We start from the raw sequence: 24,985 nt of genomic DNA on the forward strand, positions 1-24,985 counted from the left end.
ATGTTATTAAATATTGTAACTGTACTGTACCGAAATTAAACCAAACTGTGACTTAAAATCCGAGGTACGTGCCGATCTGTAAATTTTATGTACCGTTACATTCTTCAGGGAACAATATAGTTTACACCCTCTGATGAAACCATGTACACCTCATAGGGTTTGGTCACTTTCTGGGGCAAAAAACCCAATTAGATGCTTGAGCAACACGGGCAAAGCAACAGCATTGCTGAAATTGTATGATTATTGCAGGTCTAGAAACATGGGGTGGTGGAAGTTCAGCGGTTTCAAAACCCTGCACCAAGCTACTACTTCTGGGTCCTTGAGCATGGTCCTTACCCCTCCAAACGCTCAGTTGTAAGTCGCTTTGGATAAAGGCATTTGCCAAAAGCCATAAATGTAAATGTAATAAATAACTTCGCAGTGCACCATGAGGCACATACCTTTCTGAACAGTTTGGACAGCGATGAAGAAACCCTGTGAAGGGGTCTCATTGTCACTATCACTGAGGAAAAAGTGGAAGCGGTCATGCCCTTTGAACCCACTGAAGTTTGTGTGTTTGTACAGCAGGCGGTTCATCTCTATATCGTCCTGTGTGAAGTTCTGACCCGCATTTAGGTTCGTAAATCCAGCCTCTATCTGCACACAATCACACAAGACACATTAATATGAGAGAAAAAAAAATCCAAAGCGTTTATAATGTTTCAGGAAGCTAACCTTGAGTTGAAGAAGGCCAAATCTGGGGGTCATATTAAGAACATAGTAGATCTGGTTACTAGGGGTGTCACGATCTTCCGCCTCCAGCGCCACACTTGAGATGATTCTACTCTCCAAAGCCTGAACTTCTAAACCTGCGTTTCTGCAGACACACAACAGGAACAGAGTGAAGAGATGCTGAGGCCATGTCGGGGGGGGGGGTTCATGCCAAGTCTGCAAACTCAAATGAGCCATAAACAAATAAATACATAAATGCGTCAGAACCAGATGCCTCTGTCGGGAACAAAAAGCAGCCTGGACTGGACTGTCTGTCACAATTAATAATCAGGGAGTGCCAAAAACAGATGATTTCTGCTGGTTCGGAGTTTCATGTAAGAATTGTTTGCCAAATCAGGAAGTCAAAACATATAAAATTCATTGTAAAGTCATTCCGGGAAAAAATAGGATGCAGGTTCTCCAACCACATGTGCAGAACAGGCTGTTTTGCCCTCTCTCCTCTGTCGAGCCCCTGTCCAGTCTCCTACTGTCTGACTCCCTGACTTGGAATTTGTCCCGGAGCGTCCTTACTTTATTAGCCGGGGCTTTTCATCATTGACCGGTAGGATGTGGACCCATGCCGTCCCCTGGACAGTGTGCCTGCCATCTGTCAGCTGCATGCTGAAAGTGTCCTCACGTGTTTCCGTGTCATCATGCATATACATGATCTTCATTCCTGCGAACCGCAACAAGAGGAACAATCACGAGATGTTTGAATAAAGTGATAACATAACACATGCCTCTAAGTATTAAGGAATAGCTTTGCCCAGAAATGCTTTTACCTGTTTCTGTCAAAATATATTTTATATTTAAATATGTTAACTTGTAAAATGATGTGATTTGTTTGGACACAAACGGTGGGAATGACACGAGTAGATATATTGGGGAAAAAAGAGTGAAGAGGTGAATAACACTGATTATCTGTTCGTCATGGCACATGTTAGTGGCTGGATATATTTAATAGGCAGCAAGTGAACAAATTGTCCTCAAAGTTGATGTCAGAAGCAGAATTTTATTTTTAAAAATTGTGACGTCTAGACGGCTGGGTCAGTGGGTCAGAGCATCTCCAAAACTGCAGCTCTTGTGGGCAGTCTGCAGTGTTTAGTATCTATCAAAAGTGCTCCAAGAAAGGAACCATGGTGGATCGGCGACACGGTCGTGGGCTCGACGAGTCAGGACTGTTTTGGCAGCAAAAGGAGGACCGACACAACATTGGGCAGGTGGTCATAATGTTATGCCTGAATGATGTCTGTTTAACTGATGGAAACTGACGTTCTATATTCATATTATTATTTTACAGCATTTGGTAAACAACTCTTTTACAAAAGCAACCTACTACTATCTCATCTGTACACTCGAGTAGTTGCCTGATAGGCAGGTTGTTGGGGCCAAGATTTGACCCTGTAAGCTTAAGGCCAGAAAGCCAACATCTCAACCACTGAGCTACCAATGACCCCTCCAGGCCTCACTGACTAACTAGGCCACTTATCAATCAGTCATCAGGAAATTATTTAGGTAATTCTGGCTATCATAGGATTTAGTTTACTAATGATGAATAACCCCTATTAGAATTAATGCTTAGGCATATTAGCAACAAAAGAACAACTCATCGCTAATTTTACAAACTCATAACATTAACCTAAATTTTATTTACAATGCTTTGTTGATCCAACAGGAAAATTGTTCTTCTTTCGTTTATCCAGCAAAGAAAGATGGTTTTAGAGTGCAGGGTTAAACTCGTTACAGCACAGAGGGCTAAGGGCCTTGCTCAGGGACCCCAAGAGTGGCAGATTGGCCAGGACCCTACCAGGGATTGAACTCCTGATCATCTGAACAGTAACTCAAATCCCAGTAAAATCAAGCTGTGCAGAGAAGCGGGAAATTTTGTAACTTGCTGCTCCGTTCCAGAACACACACCATCAACCGTTCAACCGTTTCCTCGACAATGGCTTAACTGTGTTGGGATCGTATGAGCAGACTGGCAATGATGCCCAAATTACCCTTTCGCACTATCACAATCCTTATAAAGGCTTTACAGTGAGCACTCGTTGTGCACCAAACCACTGCTCCATTATAACTATAATTGTACATTTGGTGTAAAACATAGCGCTTTCTGCATTATTGTGCTATTTGATGACCTCATTAAGCTACAATTTTATTGCCAGACATATTGTACCTATAATATAAGCTTTACTACATGAATGTTTGTTTTTCTTTGTTTGCTAATTTCCTGCTCATCAACATTTCTTCGGATCTACATCATTTTTCCAACAGGAAAAGCTGCGCAATCACTGTATACACAGTGGCTCTGAGGTAATTGTGCAGTAAAGGCCTTCGCAGATGTGGCAGAAGCACCACAGGCACTCCATGACCTCTGTCTCCTGCAACATCTGTTCCGCAAGTCTGGACCCCAGAGAGAACAAACCAGCGCCCTCTGGGAGACACACCTTGTGGCGAAGCACTGCACTGAGAAACCTCCTGCTCTACCCCCATTGCTAAACAGAGCTCCAATGCAGGAGTTTTTTTGAAGAAAAGCTGACCTTGTCGCAGTGCTTGTAACATAAACGAGTGCACCGGGAGTCTCCGCTGAAGAATCTCTGGGCCAATATCCTTATAGCGACTCATGTCAAGCCCATAGATCCCATGCAACAGAGACCCATGAGCAGGAGGAACAAGGATGGTAAAGCTCAGAAGATCTGGTGGAGCATCAAGGTCTACAGCGTCTAGAAAGGCAGGGTTGAGATCTTTCATTCCTCCTTCCATGACCTTTATTTAGAGAAGAAAAAAGAAGAATAATAAAGGATTAAATTCATTGAGAAATCCCCAAAAAGTTGGTTACACCTGTGAAATGTAAATAAAAACGGAGTGCAATGATTCGCAAATCTCATAAATCCATATCTTATTCACAATAGAAAACACATCAAACGTTTTAACTGAGGAAAAGTACCATTTTAAAGAAAAAATAAGGTAATTTAGAATTTGATGGCTGCAACACGTCTCAGAAAAGTTGGGACGGGGCAACAAAAGTCTAAACAATTGACAATTGACAATAAAATGTGCTGAGTGAGGACATGCAGGTAGTTGGGTTGAAAGAAGCAGATGTAGAGGTCAGGGGGGTATGGCGACGCATGATCCGCTGTGGCGCCCCCTAATGGGAGAAGCCAAAAAAAAAAAAGGAGTCTTTCAGAGATTGGTGAAGCTCTGCCTCTCTAAAATGTACTATTTATACCCAATCATCTTACTGACCTGTTGCCAATGATCCTCAATTGCTGCAGAATGTTTCTTCAACTGTTTTATTTTAATAAAGCTTAATATTTCCAGATTTTTCTTGCCCTGTCCCAACTTTTTTGAGACTCTTTTTTTAGATGAGTTGCAGCCATCAATTTAAAATGACCTTTTTCCCCTCAAACTTTTTACCCCTTTAAAACATTTTATATGCTACCTATGTTCTGGTCTGAAAAAAAAAATAGGTTTATAAGATCTGCAAATCATTGCATTCTGTTATTATTTACACTTTGCACATTGTTCCAAATTTTTTGGAATTGGGATAGTACAACATAAACAAAACTAGGTTCAGTAAGTGTGTAAGTTCTTTATTCTGGTTAGGGATGTGGTGGATCCACAATCTGTGCCTGAAACATTGAGTGGGAGGCAAAAAAATGCATTCTAGTTACAAAGACATTCACACTGGGGCAATTTAGCATATCCAGTCTAACCAATAACATGATTTTGGGAGGAAATCAAAGAGCAAGTAGGAACCCATAGAGATATCAGGATACCTAAAGGACCCTAAAGTTGTGACACCCAGAACAAACCATCCTTTCCAATTTACAGCACTATGCATGCAGAAGAAGTGAAAGTGTGACTCACTGTAAAGTTGTGCAAAAACAAAGATGGAGTCTCATCATTCGTGGGGTTGACAACGATGTAGAGTGGTACGGGTTCAGACTTATAGACTCCGTCACTGACACTAACACTGAAGTGGTCAGATCTGGGCTCCACACCATGGTGAATTGCCTGGACGTAGTTGATAAATCCAGAGCTGAGGTGAAGCTGGCTGAAAGAAACTTAATTCAGATGGTATCGCTTAGTGGAAGTGTCTATAAGAGTCACGAAATTCAGGAAAGACACCAGGATTAAATACTGACCCACTTGTATGCCAGCATTGCTTTTCTCAAAGCCAGGCGAGGGAAGAGTGTTCTCCAGGAAGCCATACAGAGGTGGGATCTCCAGGAAGAAGTTTAATTGGTCTGGCTTAGTGTCAGGATCTGTAGCCATCAGCAGATCACCACAGAGACACGCACTCGATCCCTCCTCCACCGCTAACATGTTTGCTAATAGAGACAGAAATCACAGAATGTGTATTTGATTCCAAATTAATTTATACTGGCAGAGAATTCTATTGTGATACTGCTGTACAAGAAACAGAGATGAAGAAAGTGTCTATTGTTGAGTTGAATGGAGTTTTCTCTATCTGTAGATACTGATGATTACTATGAGCATTGTTTGTGTTATCATGATATCATTCCTCTACTAATACATAACCTGATCAATATAATAAAGAACAAGAAAAAATAGCAGTATAACCTTTCCATTTCCATTTATCCACAAAGTAAAAAAAAAAGACCCCAGGACCCTGGCGAATTTCTAAACAATTAATAGACGGCACCTGGTTACCAAATATGTGAAGGCCAAAATAACCAAATGCTTTGTGTTGTACCAGGATAAATCCAATGGCACCCCAAAACTTGCTACTGTAGGACAAGCATGAATATCAATGTTAAAAATGGCAGACATAGTTTTGAAGTAATCACAACAGAACCTACAAAGCATTGAGCAAAAAAAAAAACCAAGTGAATTAGATTGTAGGGTGAATGATTAGCTGATTAGCTGTCACTGATTCTGACGTAAAGTTGGGCTAGCCTAGCTTTCAAAAAAACGAACTCTGTACAAAACGTTTAATTGTATAAGAGTAAGCCGAGCACATGAATGGATACTATCTATTGCCCTTTCTCAACACACTTAAAAAAAAAAAACTACTCACAACTCAGCTTCTCATTTTGCTTCAGTTCTGTCAATTGTGGGTTTATCAAGAGAAAGAAGTCGATTATAGATTTTTGCTATTAAAGACTTAGAGTCCCAAAATTAACAGGTCCCCCAGGGGCTTCTTGGATAGTACAAATTGGAAACTATAAGCAATTTTGACTTTTTTTTCTTGTCACAAAGTAGATGAAAAGAAACAGATAACATATTTAATACTTTAACTTGTACTTTTAAAGCTAAAAACAATGGAGTAATGTACATTTAAATAAATTCACGGCATTGGCAGACACCCTTATCCAAAGAGACTTGCATTCCTAAAAGTGGCCAATAATTACAATCTAAATAGAGTCAGAGTGGTGTTCTATATATACATGTAGTCCCAGAGTTACGATGGTTCGACTTTCCGATCTTACAATGACGATAGCGACAGGACGAATTGTAAACATATTTATTATGTTAGGTGCGGCAGGCAAACGTAGCAGGGTATATGAGGTACGATATGTTGGGATGTACACATCTCCTGACAACGGTCGACAAAGTTCAGATGTCTCGGTGTTAGTGCAGGTATTTTTTATGTATTTTTGGTGTTTCCAAGACCAATTTTAGCTCTTGTCTCTCTCATTTTATATTTAATAAAGTTCATACATAACAGTAGTGTAAATTGCTCTGTTTTTCTAAATTGTGTACTGTAATTTAAATATTAATACATTACAGTATACTACCCCATACTGATTACCATTCTTCAGACTTCTGGGTAAGCTAAGCCATGTCTCGACTTGTGACATTTCCATCATAAGTCATATATATATATATATATATATATATATATATATATATATATATATATATATATATATATATATAAATGCAGCCTCTGGCATATTCGAAAATCACATACCACCCTAAAAGAGACCTTTATTTATATACTTACCTTTCCTTTTTTCCCCATTATCCCTCTTTCTCTCTCTCTCCTTCTATTTTTTATTTAGTTTTTTTCTCTCTACCCTGCCTGTTATCCTGACCCCTCACATTCCCTGTCTTGCTCCAGTCTTTGGGCTCGTGGCCAGGCTGCTGCCACCTGGATGCTGATAAAGCCATCAGTCCCACACTTACTGGCATCTGCTCCCATTTACTCCAGCGATAAATGATGAATGGGGACCGGGACACCGAGGAGGCTGTTTGGATCACGCTCTACAATAAGAACAGAAACGGATGTCCAATAGTCTGCAATCAAGGCGATAAAACCATTAAACCTCAGCGAAGGAACGTGGAAAATCAGGATTTCACTTTGTTTCACGCGCTTAATGCTTTAATGCCTGTCATTTTTTTTGTTTTATTTCGAGTAAATTAATTAAAGAGTTTTATTGAAAAACTAGACTTGTTTATGGTGTATGGTAACAATCCTGCAGAATACCTTCCAAGAATTGCAGATTTAGGGGATCATTGGAATCTAGTGAATGAGCAAAAACTTGGCAGGAGGAAATACAAAACAGAGGCTGGGTTTTGTCTTTCCTGAACATAGCATGCTCTATTGTTTTTCCCTCTATACCTCAGTGTTCATTTAGCAGGGGGTTCCATGCATATGCTATCTGTTCTGCTGCTTTCCTGCTGTTCTGTAATCCAAGTCATTGCTCCTTCATACACCAACAGCATGCAAGCTGTATGTATAGATTCATGTAGGATTTTAACCAATACATCTGCTTCCTCTCATTGTTTCCCAGTGGTTACTGTTTTTCACTGATAACTGCAAAGTGCACGTCGGTCTTAGAATTAGCTAAAAATCCATATCCTGAGCTTTTGTGACAGAATGCCTTGAATGTATGTCTTTAGGTTATATACAGGATGGGAAGGGTGTATGGGGAGGGCATTCATGTGGGAAAGACTAGAATCAGCTCTGACCTGCATACTGCACATTGTGAATTAGGGGGTAAGGGTACTGTATCTAAGTGGTTTGATTTGTTTAAATAGGTGTTAGACCAAACACCTATAAATGGTGAAGCCATTTATAACACATCTTTGTTTCATTTTCAACAGGCTTTAGAAAGAATTTGTTATTTTGCACTATTAAACTGTAAATTATTATTTTTAAGGGGATATAACACACAGTTTCGGTCAATCTCATGTTGATCTTGAGGACCTATTGTGTAGTTTTGCATCCATCACATATGCGAAGACTCCCGAGTCTGAAAAGATTTCTAAAAGTAAGATCCAGCTTCTCTCTGAAAACAGCTGTACTTAAACATGGCTCTTAACCCTCAAATGCTTAGTGGTAACTGAGGCTCATAAATGTTGCTCTGGATAAGGGCATCTGCCAAATACCATAAATATAAAAGTAATTAAATGCATAGTCATCAGACAACAAAAGTGGCTATATACATATATGTATATTAGTGGTGGGTGGTCAGGACCAGCAAAGCCTTTTCTGCTGGCCTAAACACTATCAGAAGCAACTGACCTACATTCACAAACTAAATTCAGATATTTGTTCCATAAAATTGCATTAATTTATTCTCAAATGTTTATTCTCTTCATTTCGTAGCCTTTCTCTTGGCTGCACTGCTTCTAGTACGTGTATGTGGAAGTTAGATTGTTTTTGTCCAATCAGATTTCAGCCTCTATGTGCTGCCATGTCAATCTAATCTGCCCAGGGCCTTCATAGTCAGTCCTGCTGGCCATTTTACAAAAAGAGAATATTATGAATGAGTCTGTTTCTTTAACCAATCAGATTTCAAATTCACCTCACAGGGCAGCTCGCTGGCCCAGAATAGTGTCAGCATTTTTCCGTCCTCTGATTGGTTGGTCAGAGGGAAACTGTTACAGCCAAGTTGGACTGACAAAACACGTGTGTAGCTCTGCACACATTAATACATCTGAGTTAGACTTTGTGCCTATGGAGGAAGGGGATTTGTTTTTTATTTTAGACATTTATAAAAATCAATTTTCCAGAAAAGCTAGACATCAGGAGGAGAGTTTGGCAAAACCCGAAGCTAGCTAGCTTGTCTCAGTCTGGGAAAGGGTTTGTTCTCCACTTCCAGACCAGTGAATACGAGCGGTACTATGAGTATTATTATGAGTCTGCATCTCTGGTGAGTAGGTTGTATTTTATTAGCATTTTTTATGTTTTTGTCATGTTATTAGACAAATATTGATTCTGAACTGCTCCAGATGATGTAGGTACACAGTTGTGGTTGTAGTGTAGAGGTTCGGAGTCTTAACTGGGATTCTTGCTTTAGTAAAATGGTTTCACCCTCTATTTTGCCAAAATTCTAGCACAGCTTTCTGCAAAAGTGTTGCACATGTTTAGAAGATTTTTACCTATAGTTATGGATGGTGCCTGGTTGTTGACAGGAATCACGGTGACATTAAGGTCATAGACGGGAAGTGTGCCATGTAAAGGAACAGGTGGTGGGACTGCGTCTTCCTGGCAGCAACCGTCAGTCCCGGCCTCTCCATCAGAAACTATAAGAGTAATAGTGTCTGATATGGGATCTGGACCAATTTCACCTCCTAGACATAAAAACAAGAACAAAAATTTGGACCCTTTTAGTCTATTAGGTGCATTAGTTCTGTGAGGAAGTGTTACAGCTGACTTGACTTTATCCAAATGATCTCCATGCAAGGTCAAGTTGTCTTTTCTTGGTAAGTTATACTACAACCCAAATTCCAAGCAAGTTAAGACACTGTGCAAAATGTAAATAAAATCAATGATTTGCAAAATCCATATTCTATTTACAATAAAACAAGAACATATGCAATGTTCTTAAACTGAGAATATATACTATTTCAAGGTAAAAAAAAAATAAGGTGATTTTGAATTTGATGGCTGCAACTCTGAGCTTTAGTGTGGAGCTGTGAAAAATGGATGGCGGCGTTTCTGGATCATGTTCACGCGTGCCTTCTTCTTTGCATGATAAGAGATTTAGCCTGCATTTATAGAAAACATTGCAGGTCCCCTGGTGGTCTAGTGGTTAAGATGCAGCGCTTTCACCGCTGCGACCCGGGTTCGATTCGGTCAGGGAACCATCCCCAGCCACTCTCAGTGCCGGTCCCAAGCCCGGATAAATTGGGTAGGGTTGCAATAGGAAGGGCATCCAGCGTAAGAACATGTGCCAAATCAAAACGTGCGGAGGATCCGCTGTGGCGACCCCTAACGGGAGAAGCCGAAAGAGAGTTTTTATAGAAAACATGGCAAACTGTGTTCACAGACAATGATTTCTGGAGGTGTTAATTCTGAAATTGTTCCACAATTTGTAGATCACAGTCTTTCACAGATTGGTGAAGCTCTGCCCATCTTTACTTTAGAGAGACTCTACCTTTCTAAGATGCACTATTTACACCCAATTATATTACTGACCTGTTGCCAATTAACCTTGTTAGCTGCAAAATGTTTTTCCCACTGTTTAATTTTAATCACAATTACTTTTTACAAACCTTTGCCCTGTTAAAACTTTTAGACCATCAAATTGATTAAATTACCTAATTTATTCCTTAAAATGATACATTTCCTTAGTTTAAATATATTATATGTTTTTTTTTTTTTATTGAAATCGGGGTTGTATATCTCATCAATTATTTCACCTGTGTGCAGGTAAAAGATGAGTCCATTGAGCACATCGAGCTGAGTGAACTTGTCCACGACGACTCCGTTCCTTTGCAGCACCCCACGGGCCGGAGTCCGAGCCAGCATGTAGGTAAGTCGGGTATCGTCGCTGTCTGCATCTGTAGCAAATAAGTACTCGGACGTAATCTGTGTACGACTGCCTTCCATGCAGGAGAGCTCATCTCTCAGGCCTAATCTCAGCTGTGGGGGCTCATCGTTCACAGGGAGGATCTAAATATGGGAACAACCTCTTTTTTCAATCTTACCCGATTTAAAACATAATTTATTCAGGGTTTTTCTTTTGCAGCAATTGTTTGATTTTTCCTTGGATTTTATTCAGGTCTGTTTTATACTGACTGATTTGTCACTCACCTGGACTAGAAGTTCACTCTGAGCTGAATTGATTCCATCTGTAATCATAAGACCTATGCTGTCGCTTGTGGTTTCAGAGTCGTCATGGATATACCTACACCAAAAAAGACATTCAGGGTTGGTGGAACGTTCCGAATGTTTGAGTAATATGCTTTTCCCAAAGCAAAGGGCTCAAACATGAGAGTCGCATACAGAAACTGCAGATACACATGCATCTTGACATAAAAAGTCTGCTCTCTCCTTACAACTATCCTACCTGACTCTCAGTCCTTTTAGGTCCTGTAGGTAGAAGCCTTCCCCTTCTAATAGCATCACACCTTGCAGCTCCAGTCTGCCACATCGGGGCTGTGTTTGCACCTGCACCCTGAGCTTCTCCTTCGGGCTGTCGGCATCACGCACCAACAGGTGCTCCTCCATCAGGAAACTACTTCCTCCTTCTTCCACCCTCAGTAGGTTAGTGAACATCTGCACATTACCATCAAAAATAGTCATGTAAGTCATGTGTCACTTGTGAAATTCTTTACTTTAAATCATTGATTTTTTTTTGCCAGCAGTAAAAAAACAGCGAATGGTGGGTTCAAACAAAAAGTGAACATCGTAGTTGGTACATAGTGCACATAGTGGAGGTAGCTTACTGATTAAAACATTTGGATCCAAAGGTCATGAGTTCAAATGCCAGTCACACCAAGCTGCTGCTCCTGGGCCCCTGAGCAAGGCCCTTAACCCCATAACTGCTCAGTCTCATGATTAAGATAAAAGTCGCCCTGGATAAAGGCATCTGCCAAATGCAGTAAATGTAAGAGTTTATATTCAGGCAACCACATTACCTCTGGAACCTGATTGTCCACAGGCATGACTGTGATGTTGAAGATAAGTCCAGTGAGCACGCCGCCCTGCTGGTCATTTACAGAGAAGACAAACTGCACGAAGAGTGGCTCGGGACCAATATCCTCTATAGGGGGCATGTAGGCTATTTTATGGTGCGTCACTGCTTGCTAAAGGAAACAGCAGCAAAAACAAAGTGATATTTTTGTCAGGGAGCAACAGACTCTGTAGAGGAGGCCCTACTCTGGGCTTTGTTTCAGAATAAGTGTTTCATAATAAGCATGTATATTAAATAAGTACTTAAAGTACAGTATATATGAAGTGGTATCAAAAAGTTTTAAGACTTGCTCTGTTTACAAGAATGTACTTTATTTATCTACGTTTCCACACTATAACCTTTAAAAAAGTCCAGCAATCCCGCTCCGACCTTTGAGCTGGATCTTCATCCTTGGAAAGGTCGCGAAGTCCGCAGGAGCCAAATCTGGCGAGCAGGGTGGATGCAGAAGTGAGATCATGTTTCCGGTGAGAAAGCTTAGTGACAGGGTACGCACGTGTTCAGAATAGCAGGACGATGTCTTTTGGCACACTGACTTATAAAAGTCAGTGCTGCCTGTGACTGTGCGTGCAGCCTTGTGCTGCCATCTGTTGGCGTGTTACAAAAGTAGTCTTAAAACTTTTTGTTACCACCTCGTATCACCTCGTGCAGTATATAGAACAGCATAATGTATAGAAGATTTGTGTAACATACTGGGGACTTGTGCACAAATGAGAATTAGCATATAAAGCATAAAACCTGAGTAAATGACTTAAGCACTGGAATCATGGCGTCTTTTTTCATGGATTTTGTCGTTTCTGTGTAGAAGAGTCTACCGGCATCTGGTAGCCTTGGAGGGGAAAAAAATACATTTAGCCAAAAGATATTTCTTTATATATATATATATATATATATATATATATATATATATATATATATATATATAAATCCCATTTATAATGTAAGTCTAAGGGCAGTTTTCTGTAGTAGTTACTTTATATTCCATGGTTCCATTTGGTGTCAATTATTAATAAAATTCATTAATAAAATCCTTCCTGAGCATAGTTAATGGATATTATTTAGCAAAATAGCATTTTTCCAAGTTTATATAGCCATATTACTCCAGTGTCCCACTTCATGAAGATCTAGGACCCTCAAAGAGATGATGATGACCCTGTGAGGATCCAAAGCCATCTAGAGACGTACCAGCTCCAGTTGTATCCCATTTAATTCATATTTTGGACATTAGACTTTGAGAATAAATGACATCTTAATTAATACTCAAAATAACATTCTATATATGCTGTTTCTCCATCATTAAACATTTAAAGGCTTGGGCACAGAGAAGTTGGTGTTGGATCTATAATTTATATGATGTTTAGGAGCACCTGGTTCCACATCTACAACTTAAACTGTAGAAAGGACATTACTGATAATCACACACTCTGGTGCTCATGATATTTTTCACTCTCCTGTGTTAGTAATGTTTTAATGATTTATTATCACACTGATGCATATGGGTTCCAGTTTTAAGTCTGGGTCCTCCTAATGTTTCTTCCTCATACCATCTAAGGTTTTTTTTTCCTTGAATCAGTTGCCCCAGGCTTCATTATCGGGGAAAAATACACATCAATTTACATATAAGTGAACTTTCTTTTATAATTATTACATACTGAAAAGCTGCTGTTGAGACAAAATCCATGTTAAAAGCACACTTGAACTACGTACATAGTGCTATCACTTGGGAAGATACCTGAACTCAGAGAATAAAATCCACTTGGCACCCCATTCTATCATGATTCAAAGAAGACTCTGGCACCCAGGTTTTGGAAAAAAAATTCCCCTGGCTATCTAAACAGCTCAGCAGCTGGTGCTTCTCTTAAAGGATGCTCTTTAAATAGCATTCATTTTTTATTGCTAAAGTGCAGAAATGGGGTTTTAACTTAATAGCATTCTTAGAACATTAGGATATTTTTAATGGATACTCCTTGCACTTACTGAGGTTTGGTAGGGCTGAAACAGGATTGCGTGATGAAGTACATCAGGTCAGTTTCTGGGTGCTCGGGGACTTGGAAGTGAAGGTGGTTTTGTGTAATATAAACAAGCTCGGTCTCTTTGACTGTGATGGAACGGATTGTACCGGAGACCTCCACTGGCAGCTGGTCTTTCACAGGGAACACGTGGACCACCACTGTCTGTGCGTGAAACATAGTACAGAGTTAAACACAATCCACCTGAATCTAATCTAAGTTTTTAAACTGTAAGTAAATCCTAACGTATTGACTCGCATATGTATTGTATATTAAATATATCATTTGCAATAGCATTTCCTTACATGTCTGTCTGATAGATTTGGGGGTTCATGGATGTCAGAGAGGATGAAATCAAAAGAGTCCTCAAAGATCTCCTCTCCTGTGTGTTTGTAGTAGATCAGGCCCTGTAATATGTCCCTCTGCATAAACGCCTTCACCGGAACACCTGTTAAACACCACTGCTGAATCAAAAACTGATCTTTACTGGTCATTTTAGTTGCATCTACAGACAATGCTAATTGAGGGATGCGGAAGGTCAGAGGTTAAGATTGATTGGAAGTTCATGGGTTTACATCTGGTGGGGACTTAAGCAAGGCACATAACCCTCAATTGCTTACATTTACTGCATCTGGCAGAAGCCCTTATCCAGAGTGACTTACATTTATCTCATGTATACAACTGAGCAGCTATGGGGTTAATATACCGAAATACTGAAAGCTTTACATACCTGGTTCATGTGCGGAGTTTTTCCTGACTATGTTTCCTGCACTGGGGAAAGTAACCAGCTGGTAGTGAATATAGTCATCACTGGAATCCAAATCTGAAGCCATAAGCATATACTCCTCCACCAGCACCGAACCCCCCTCCTGCACCTCAAACGCTACGTTGTTGATTAGAAAAGGAGGAGTGTCGTCTTTGGGAAGGATGTTGATGGGGAACTTGTGTCGAATGCTGTGGCGCCCGTCTGTGATTCGGAAGACGATGTAGTCCCTCGTGGTGTCGCTATCAGAATGATGATAAACCACCACACCCTCACGCAGGTCCTTCACCCTGAACATGAATCCCTTTCCACCTGGACAACAATGAAAGAAGTGAATTTGTGTAGCAAGACAATCAATCGCCAATAACTCCTCCAATCCTTTCATTTTTCTGTTCACTGTGTAATTGACCCAAAAAGCCATATTCAAGGCATGCCCTCTAGCTCTGCAGTAGTGTTGCCAGAAAGAGAGCAGGGTAAGACCAGTCTAAGCAATGTCTGAGCCAGGAATGTTCTAGCAGAAAACCTAATTAGCAAATTTAGTACATTCATTGTGTCTAAAGTTGATTGCAGGCATTGGGCCCAGAAAACAACATGTTCTGTGTAAACCCTTGTGTTTAGAGGGCAGTGTGTGATGCAAATAAAGCATTGCACATTATATCAAGCCAAGAGTCAAGTCAAGAAGATTTTATTGTCATTTTAACCATATATAGGTTTATATATAGGTACATGTGCAAAAACAGCATGTAAACAGATAGTTATAATATAAAATGCTGAAGACATGCATGTGTATTATATAACTGGACTAGGAATCTGTTCTCACAAGACTGTAAGCTTAAAACCTATCAATCCCAGAGCCATATACGATTGGAAATCCAAAAGAGATTAATTGCCTATTGACTCTTGCTAGTCTTATGCATGTTTAGGTAACCTAGCATACACTGTAGAAGGTAATTAGCACTCATCTAAACCTTGACCGGCTCTGGATTTTAGTTTAGAGTTTCAAGTACTTCATAATAAGTCTCTAAATAGAATAAGTAGATATAGTACAATATATATATATATATATATATATATATATATATATATATATATATATATATATATATATATATAATTAAGTATTTCATAAGCAGGCACATGAAACATTACAGAATATATAAATGGGCTATGACCCTGTTCCCATTAACTGTAATGTAAATTTAATCCCAGAGTCATTTATGGTTGGAAGTCCAAGGCGATTTAATTGACTATTGACTAGCTGGTCTTGTGCACGTATATGTAATGTACTTAATGTACATGTTATTAGCCATTATAAAATTAGCCATTATAAAATGGCTAATAAAAACAAAGCTAGCTAAGATCATTAAAAAAAAAAAAATAACCAAAGCTAGCTAAGATAATTGAAAAACAAAAACAAACCCAAGCTGGATAAGATAATAAAAAAACACAAAACTAGGTAAGATAAAAAACAAACTAAAAGCTAGTTATGATAATAATAATAATAATAATAATAATAATAATAATAATAAACCCCAAAATCCAAAGCTAGCTAAGATAATAATAATACAAATAATAATAAAAAAATAAAAACAAATCTAGCTAAGGTCATAAAAAAAACTAAGTTAGCTAAGATAAAATAAATAAATAGATAATAATAAACAAAACCTGACCAGGGTAAAAAAAAAAAACAAAAACAAAAACAACAACCCAAAGCTAGCTATGGTAATTAATAAAACAAAGCTAGCTAAGATTATAAAAAAACCCAAAACTGGCTTAGATAAAAAAAACAAAAAACAAAACCAAAACAAAGCTAGCTACGATAATTAAAACCACTCCAAAAAACAAAGTGAGATAAGATAATAACTATTACAAAAGTCTCAAAGCTAGTTTAGATAATAATAATAAAAAAACTAGCTAAGATAATCAAGCCACCCGTTTCCTTACAGTACAGTTCATCTGGCCCGTGAGCACAGTGGCTTGAAATGACATTAGCTTTTACAATCTGTTTCAAGGCGCTGTGCAAAAAACAAGCGTCTCCTCACCACCCGCTGGAGTGGAAGGAAAGACGCTGGGACTCTGAAGATGTGTTTGTGCAGAGAGCCACTGGCAATGTGTCACCAATGCATTTTACACCTGATTAGCGACCACATGCTGGCCACCTCACACGTGTTTTCTGAGCCGTGCTAGCATAATGGACATGCAGCTGATCTCTGAGCCAAGAATATGTTCTTTATGTAGATACAGTACAATGGTCTGGTCTACCACTAGAAACTTGAAATATGGAAGTCATTTAAAAGTTATATAACCATTGTCACATCCAGGGCCAATCAAATCCTACAAATAAAGACGGAAAGCACATTAAAGTCCACATATGGATTAATGCTTTTCTATTAAGTGGTTTTCCTGAACAGGAAGCGTCTGTTCGCACATGGCAGGGAGCAGAGAAGGTTCGCTGGTGCTGATTTATCATAGTTTTACAGGTCTTGTGTTTTCTGACGTGAATGTAATATATTATTTCACCTCGAACACTGAGTCGTCCATGCAGAGGCCCATCCACAGCCACCAGAACGACGCTGTCTATGTTGTCATTGTCGACAATCTGCAGGTTTTCCCATGTGATTGGTCTGGACTGACCTTCCAGGAGATCCAGCCCTATATTTGAAAAAACAAACAAAAAACATTACAGCAATAATTTTTGACATTTCACAAAATATTGATATTATAATTCTATTACATCAACACAAGTATTACCTTTATATTTTTATACCATGGCCTAAATACTTAGTTTTAACTCTTGAAGGTTTGCATTCATTCAACACATGGTCAGTTCGATCCGCGTTTTAATCGTTTTAATAATGCGATGCTTTATAAACCAGTTCCATCCAGTTTAAAACAGCGATTTAAAGCATTTTAACTCCATATTAACCAGACTGAGATCAGTTAAGGTTTTTTGTGAGACAGCTTCATTATTAATAGAGACATTAGAAAGATTCATTTAATTCACTTATGTATAGTAAATAGATTTATTTAGGATAGATAAATGGATTAATTTACTTGTCATGTACATTACACCACAGTGAAATTCTTTCTTCGAATATCCCAGTGATGTCAGGAAGTTGGGGTCAGAGCACAGGGTCAGTCATGATACAAGTTGGTGACACTGGGGCTCACCCACTAGTTTAACCCACTCACAACTTTCCCAACTAAAGTCCAAAATCTTACCAAATACCCCTTATTTACACACAATATGTGACATTTTATTACAGGCTGACTGTTGGCATATATATATATATATATATATATATATATATATATATATATATATATATATATATATATACCATATATACCATGACAATGCTTGAGAACTGAAGCAATGCATCATGATATCGGTTCATTCTTTTTGAATAACCCTGTATATACAGTGGATAGATAGATAGATAGATAGATAGATAGATAGATAGATAGATAGATAGATAGATAGATAGATAGATAGATAGATAGATAGATAGATGAGATGTTGGACTTCTGATTGGAAAGATTTTAAATCTCACCACCTCCAGGCTGCCATTGCTGGGCCCCAAAGCATGGCCCTTCACTCTTACTTGCTCTGTTACTCTAACCCCAATCTAATGTATAACTGTTTTAGATTAACTAATTTAGAATCAACACTTTTTTTTTTTTTGCATAATAAGGTGTAGTGCATTGGATCATTTAAACAATATTAGCGACATTTTCAGCATTTTTGCAGTTTCAAACAAACAAATAAATAAATATGACATAATATCTAATGTTAATGAGTGAGCTGATTTAAGATCTTGTTAGCTTAAAGCCCACCGGACTGAACATATTGTTAAATACCCAGATTCCAGGAGACTCGTGGAGCGTTTGTTTCCGCTGTGCGAATTGAGATATGCAGCATAATAGGAGGACTAGATGTGAAGAAGCCATCAATAGCCTGAAAATCAACCTAAGAAAAAGGAAATAAATGACTAGTAAATAGTAATAATGTTTATTTTTGCAATAAAACATCCTAAAATAATTAACAAAAAAATTCATATATTACTAGGGTATTGACCCTTATGTGATTTGAGTAAATGTAATCTTTGAAATATATAATTTATCTGATTCAACAGCAAAATAAACCATAATTCCGCTCACCTCAATGGTCTTTCTACTGGTGTGGCTGCTGTTTGGGGGCTGAAACGCAATCTTCATCTCATTCAAGTCTTGCCAAGAGAAGGAGAACACTGGCTTGGTGTGATCATCCAGATGTGTGATGTAGCCCTCTGCTGCAGGTTTGGTCACGTTAAACACCAGCTGAGCCTGAGGGGTCTCATCGTCTTTGGCATCCAGAGCAGCTGTGGTCATAGGGGTCAGGATGAACTGATCTACTTCTAGGATGAACATGGACATGAAAGCAGCGTTAGGAGGCTGGTTCTGCATGGCTCCATGGATCAGGACTGGAAGCCAAACACTTTCTGCCTGAGGAAAAATAAAATAGGATGGAGTGGGTCATTGATGAACAAAAGCCATAACATGGTTGTACGTGTATTGAGTTTCCATTGGTAAATTTTGCAGCAAAAGTGTGCATTGAATCCGAGTTGGCATTTGTATCACAATGTTTGATCATATTTGCATCAGTAAAAAAGAGGATTTATTTATATATATTAGGAGATGCATTATATTTTTATTATTTCGAAAGTAACAAATCATTTGTGAGCAATATTTTAGACGTAGATCGATTTCTCATCGCTGAACTGTTTACCGCTGCTGCTACGTGAACATGACCTATCACAACACATAGAATACAGATTAACATGGCAGAGGTAGAGCTGTAACTTCCTGGAGACAGAACAAGAAAAGAACGTCTGTTTTTAAATCTTTTTTTCACTACAAAGACGTGTGTCTGAAAGGACCATGAGTTCGAAGTCAAAAGGCACCTAAGTAAATTGATGATTTACTATCTGTACCATATTGAATTGTACAGTATCATATTTTCCATTTTGTTGAATCTAATAGAAATCGGGTCGCATCGCATCGGTAGCTGCATCGTATCGCTGGCTATGCATTCGAGATCAAATCGGCTCAGTTATACAGATGTACGTCATTAATGGTACATTTTTGATGAAACTGAATGCTTGTTCTTACCTTCAAGAGGGCACGAGTGTTTTGATCTCTGAGTTCCACTCGGATCGGCACATAGTCGATTTCAGGTGAAGGAGGACTGAGATGTTGATATTTTAAGCCTGAAGAGAGGAACTCATTGCAGCTGGTCTTCAGGAAACGTACCTCTCTGGTGTTATGAACACAGGCTTTATTTCCAGGGCAAGAAATAGCTGTTTGTCGACCTTTATTATAAGAGAAAAAAGATTCCCATGTGAATTTGAATGCACTCTTTTCTATTTGGATTTTGTACAGTAGGTATGGAGCAATGCCTAAAACAGACACTTCCTGTGCAGGAAAAGCACTCAGGAAGGAAGCATTTAACCACATGTGAATTTTGACAGTAAACTTTTGTTGGCATTTTTGAAGCAGTTAATCGGACGATATACCTTCATAAATAAATAAAAACCCCACAGATTGAGGTTTGAGGTTTTGAAACTAGCTCGCACCGATTCCAAACAATTTCCGACGCCAACTTGTAGCATCACAATTTCCTGTTTTCCTGCACTTCCCTGTATTATTGGAATATGTTCCTACCTTTTCTCAGTCCAGGGATCACCTCAGATGCTTGATCTCTCTGCACCAGATCTTCTTTAATGATCTGACCCAACATAGGGATGCTAATCTCAGAATTGAGAAGACGGACGCTACAGATCACATTAGGCTCGGATCTGAAGGTCAACACGCTGCTGTCGATGGCGTTAGAGAGGCCGTAAAACTCCGGAACCACCAGAGGAACTTTCCCGAACTCTACCAGACTCTGCTGAGTTCCTAAGACCTGAACCTTCAATAGGAATGTCTCAGTGAATGTCTCTGAATGCGTGAATCTGGAAAAAAAAATGTATCTGTGGGTTTATGTACATTTCTCAACCAGAAAAAAATAGTAGAGTAGAAGTTGAGTAGAAATTCACATAGAACAACATTGAAATGAAGGAACAATATACAACGATGAATGCAAATTCCTACTGTATGTACCTATAGACTCTCAGCATGACAGTGTCCTCTTCCAATAATGGGCTTCCATTATGGACATATTTCACCTCATCAGGGTGAAAATGGCAGTCAAATACCTAAGACATAAAACAAGGCCATTAGAAAATGACATTCCTCATGAATAAAGCAAAGACAGAGTCATTTTTATTAAGTCTTTATTGGGGTACTCATGAGCTCTAGGGTCCCTGGTTTTGCAGTTCAGGTCGACTTAAGTAAGGCTACATCTACACTAATCTGGATACATTTAAAAATAGCATTTTGTCTAAATAATGTTTTAAAACGTTTCCTAAAAGTTGCTCATCCACAATATCATCGTCTGAAAATGCTCACGTCCCTGTACTGCGCATGAGCCAAACGTAAGACGATTCGACTTGCTTAATTTCCACCTGCCGTTTATTAACTTTCAGGATCTTCAAATCCTCATTTAGATTTTAAACATCAGACCTATAGTGTTGTAGTGGATTTAGATTGAGATTTTTTAGATTTTACTTTTTACTCAACCTCATTTTGTTAAATCAGTCGTTCCTTTTTATTTTGTGGGTATTTTTTAATAGAAATCAATCAGTGTTTGACTCATTAATATCATTCTATTAATAGATTTGTGTGCTGTGAGTCACATTAGTAACAAGTTCCTTTACACAAACTGGGCTGATTAGGGAAGAGTCTGATGACAAAAATCATAATAGGAACATAATAAATCATTTTACTTTTTCAATTTTGGATACTTAAGTACATTTGAAAGCAAATACTTTTGCACTTTTACTCAAGTGAAAGTTAAAATTGACACTTTTACTTTTACTGGGGTCACAATTTAGTGTATTTCTACTTTAACTCAAATACTTGGTTTGAGTGAAAACTATTTAAGGGAGTCTTGAAGCTCATATGGTATTCAGTGTAATGTCATTCAATTTACACTGAGAAATAAAAGAGAAGGTCTGCTAATGCGGTTGAGTCCTATATGGTGCTTATGGAACTCTCTAAACTTATCATCTAAAAACCTGAGACAAGGTGTGTTTGATCATTCTGTAAATAGAATCTGCTGCAAATCCATACAAGCTGTCTGATAGCATATTGGAAGAAATGAACTGTGTACCTGTGGAGTAAGTTTTCCCACCCTCTGAGTCACAGGCTCATTGAGGACCACCTCCACTTTGCAGGCCTCAGAGGTCTCGTCAGTGTTGAACTGGAGTTCTTCTGTAGTCACAGGAACACTCTGGCCTCGGATCACCCTCAGGCCAGAGTTCAACCTCAACACGCTTTGTGCCTGGGTCAGCAGCAGGACATGGCTCAAGGCAACCAGTGACCATACAAGGACCACCACCCCCATCTGTTTGGTTTGTTCAGCTGCTTTTGTGTACACAAGAAGTGTGATTCTTTAGACTTTATAGAATGTCAAGAAGGGCTCATTTCTGTAACCTAGGAAAAATATCTCTACAGTCTTGCAGCACCAGAAGAACAACCATTTAAACCTGTGGAAATGGAGTCATGCTGAAGATCAGAGTAACACCTGATCTCTGGATATAAGTCGTGAGAGAGCCTCTGTTATTTTAACAATAAAATAAAGGAGAACTAACAGGAACATGCAAATGTATTGATACTTTGTTGAACAACATTTTCAACCTTCAATCTATTTGTGATATTTAATAGAATACCATTTTATACTTTAGAATAAGGTATAAAAACAATTGTGATCATTGCACCACATAATGTTACTCCAGATACCTTTGAAACATATTTAGAGAAATCAGAGCACTGCTGTTACTTGAGGACACAATAAAAAACATCCCCCACAGACACTGATCTGTTAAATTGCTCTTTAGAAAATGACTCATTAAAACCATTCTCAGTTTTATAGCTTAGCTCTCAGTGCTTGCTGTCTCCTATCAAGGAGCATTGTACATACCTGCTTCAGCTGACTTTCCTCTTCAGGCCTTCTGTGCTGTGTGTTTGTAGAATCTTAGTCTGCTCAGTGGTCTTCAAAGTGTGCAGGGGGTCTGAGGACATCCAGCCCCCTGTTTCACCGATCCTTTGTGAAAATAAACAGAACCCAAGAATGATAAGAAGAACAACATGAAAAGAAGGTCAGTGCATCTGTCCCACTTGCCAAGGCTTAAAATAAAGAAGTCCTACAATGTAGACAGAGAACGAAGGAGAAATGTAAAATGGAGAGAGAGAGAGAGAGAGAGAGAGAGAGAGAGAGAGAGAGAGAGAGAGAGAGAGAGAGAAAAGGAGAGAGGGGGGGGGAAATTAGACCTCCGAACACAGGAAATGTGCAGAGCATTTCCAAGAGTTTTTACTCCTCTAACACTGCCTTTGACTCACAAACCCAGATGTTCATATTCCCTAAAGAAGGCATGCCTCAGACCTCACTGTTCCCTGAAAGAGACGAAAGGAGGAAACATGGAAAGAAAAAGAAGGAGTGAGAGATTGAAAAGGGGGAAGAAGGAGAAAAACAAAGGTATAAACTAAGTTTGAAAGGCAGTGATGGTCCCTGAGCTCTGAGGACTTTGATGTTTTATGGCAGTCAGGCCTTCCTGGGGGGAAATGAACAAAAAGGAGTGTAACAAAGGTCTATGACACACACACACACACACACACACACACACACACTTATTTTATCCCCAATAGCCCATACACACTTAACCAGTAGTGATGGGAAGATTGGATCATTTTTAGTGACTTGATTCGTTGAATCTCGTTCATCAAAATGAACGAATCTTTTTTTGAGTCATTTAGTTCATATCTTCTAGTTCGTATCATTAGTTCTTTGTCACATTACTCCTTTGTCATATGACTCCATATACCAGGTAGCTTAGTCATATTCCACGTCACAAATTTCTGTTTATACTTAGACAACGTACCGACTCGTTATATACATGTAGGTTAAATAGTGAAAGGAATACTGAACCAACATGGCTACAATTCCATACTTTAACATACACCGTGCAATTCCGTCTAGACTGCGATGTCCAAGCTGTTATTTAAAGAGCAAACACTCGTCTGTGAGATCATAAACCTCCTCCTTGGCGTTCCTCTGTTCCTTCTGCCTGCCGGCTCCATCCTCGGCCTTCTTCTCCCCATAGAATAAACCATATGTCATATAAATAAAATAATTAACATTTTGTCAAGAATCACTAAATATCATTAATGACCATCAGTTAACTTAATTTATATATCGTTTATAGTCGGAGCCCAATGTTTTTGGCAACAGGCTTCTGATTGATTAGTAGTAAATTCAAATCACCCAATTAAGGGTAGAAGAGTTACATCAGCCAAACACCACATGTTGTTCTACTGTCTTCTAAACAAACCTGGGCATTAAAAACATACTAGACTGCAGTGTTATTAATATCAGCAGTCTACTACATGGCTAAGGATTGCAGGTAGTTTGAACAGTAAACCTCAGCAATGATGGAACTGTAATGAACGAACATCTGGTGATGAGGATGAGGTTCCTTTTCGAGTTTGGTTCTTTTTAAGGTTTCTTCCTTACGCCATCTTAGAGAGATTTTCCTCGCCACAGTCGCCACTGACTCGCTTAGAGAAAAACTTACAATTATAAGGAACAAACTTATAGCCACTTAATGTATACATTCTCTTATACAACTTATTAACTTTATCAAAGTAAAGATGCTTTGAGACAAGGGCATTTATTTACATTCACACTCATGCCATTTTACAGATGTTCTCATACAGGCCGACTCGGTGCAGCTGGGATTTGAACCCTCACAAGCTTCAGATCTATAGTCCAATGCTTTAAACACCAAGCTACCATCTTCCTCGTCCAGCTTTGAAAGCGCTTTACAAATAAAAATTGAATTGATGGAAACAACCTCATGTGATTGTAGCCCATCTACTTCATACTTTGTTTGTTTGTGCTTTCTTATACACCTTCCTCCTCACTGTGGTTGTAAAGAGTGATTATTTCTGCTAGGCTCTGGTGCGCAAATGAAGGTGGCATTGGCCCTTGTATTGCCAACACACCGGGTAAGCTGGTTACGTGTAGCGGGAATGAAACTAGGCAGTGTCGAGGTAAGAATCGAGATGAGGAGGAGAGGGAATCTGAAAACTATCATTAACAATTCTTCTCATCCTCTCTATTCTGAGCTGAGGTGGGAAACAGTAGGAGCATGATCACCCAAGGTTTCATTCAACCACATGCCTGGAGACATCTGGGGGCTCTTTTGTGCCATTAGTCATCAGACTTCACAATGTAGGGTGCACCCGGTACCTCCTGCTTCACTGACTGAGTCTTGCTAATACACACACATACACACACAGTTATATGTCATTTCATAAATGTAATTAAAACTCAAGCATATGTACAGACACAATGTTATTTCATTTTAATATTTCTATGATATTTTATTATTTCTATACATTGGTGGACGAAGCACACAAACCATGTA

The 24,985-nt window shown here is 38.9% G+C and overlaps 1 protein-coding gene across 3 annotated transcripts in view; it reads right to left on the bottom strand.

Moving 5' to 3' along the window:
• The window catches only part of frem1b (Fras1 related extracellular matrix 1b), a 37,145-nt gene extending 14,436 nt beyond the window's left edge, over positions 1 to 22,709 (bottom strand). For 2 of the 3 annotated variants that reach the window (XM_046858437.1, XM_046858439.1), the window contains exons 1-23: positions 22,480 to 22,709; positions 21,670 to 21,920; positions 20,559 to 20,653; positions 20,121 to 20,410; positions 19,569 to 19,768; positions 18,579 to 18,902; positions 18,279 to 18,387; positions 16,938 to 17,069; positions 14,385 to 14,729; positions 13,960 to 14,102; positions 13,623 to 13,819; positions 12,384 to 12,474; positions 11,593 to 11,760; positions 11,022 to 11,230; positions 10,766 to 10,859; positions 10,372 to 10,624; positions 9,109 to 9,300; positions 4,899 to 5,084; positions 4,621 to 4,817; positions 3,291 to 3,516; positions 1,282 to 1,426; positions 715 to 856; positions 441 to 636 (exon numbers count right to left, since the gene is read on the bottom strand). In XM_046858437.1, coding sequence (XP_046714393.1) covers positions 441 to 636; positions 715 to 856; positions 1,282 to 1,426; positions 3,291 to 3,516; positions 4,621 to 4,817; positions 4,899 to 5,084; positions 9,109 to 9,300; positions 10,372 to 10,624; positions 10,766 to 10,859; positions 11,022 to 11,230; positions 11,593 to 11,760; positions 12,384 to 12,474; positions 13,623 to 13,819; positions 13,960 to 14,102; positions 14,385 to 14,729; positions 16,938 to 17,069; positions 18,279 to 18,387; positions 18,579 to 18,902; positions 19,569 to 19,768; positions 20,121 to 20,410; positions 20,559 to 20,653; positions 21,670 to 21,903 — 4,168 coding nt within the window. In that variant the 5' untranslated portion in view covers positions 21,904 to 21,920; positions 22,480 to 22,709. Of the gene's footprint in view, positions 1 to 440; positions 637 to 714; positions 857 to 1,281; positions 1,427 to 3,290; positions 3,517 to 4,620; positions 4,818 to 4,898; positions 5,085 to 9,108; positions 9,301 to 10,371; positions 10,625 to 10,765; positions 10,860 to 11,021; positions 11,231 to 11,592; positions 11,761 to 12,383; positions 12,475 to 13,622; positions 13,820 to 13,959; positions 14,103 to 14,384; positions 14,730 to 16,937; positions 17,070 to 18,278; positions 18,388 to 18,578; positions 18,903 to 19,568; positions 19,769 to 20,120; positions 20,411 to 20,558; positions 20,654 to 21,669; positions 21,924 to 22,479 lie in introns of all 3 variants that reach the window. The other variant, XM_046858438.1, reaches the window with a different exon arrangement.
• Positions 22,710 to 24,985: the final 2,276 nt, after the last annotated feature.

The sequence above is a fragment of the Silurus meridionalis genome, chromosome 9, assembly GCF_014805685.1.
Source record: "Silurus meridionalis isolate SWU-2019-XX chromosome 9, ASM1480568v1, whole genome shotgun sequence".
Classification (NCBI taxonomy): domain Eukaryota; kingdom Metazoa; phylum Chordata; class Actinopteri; order Siluriformes; family Siluridae; genus Silurus; species Silurus meridionalis.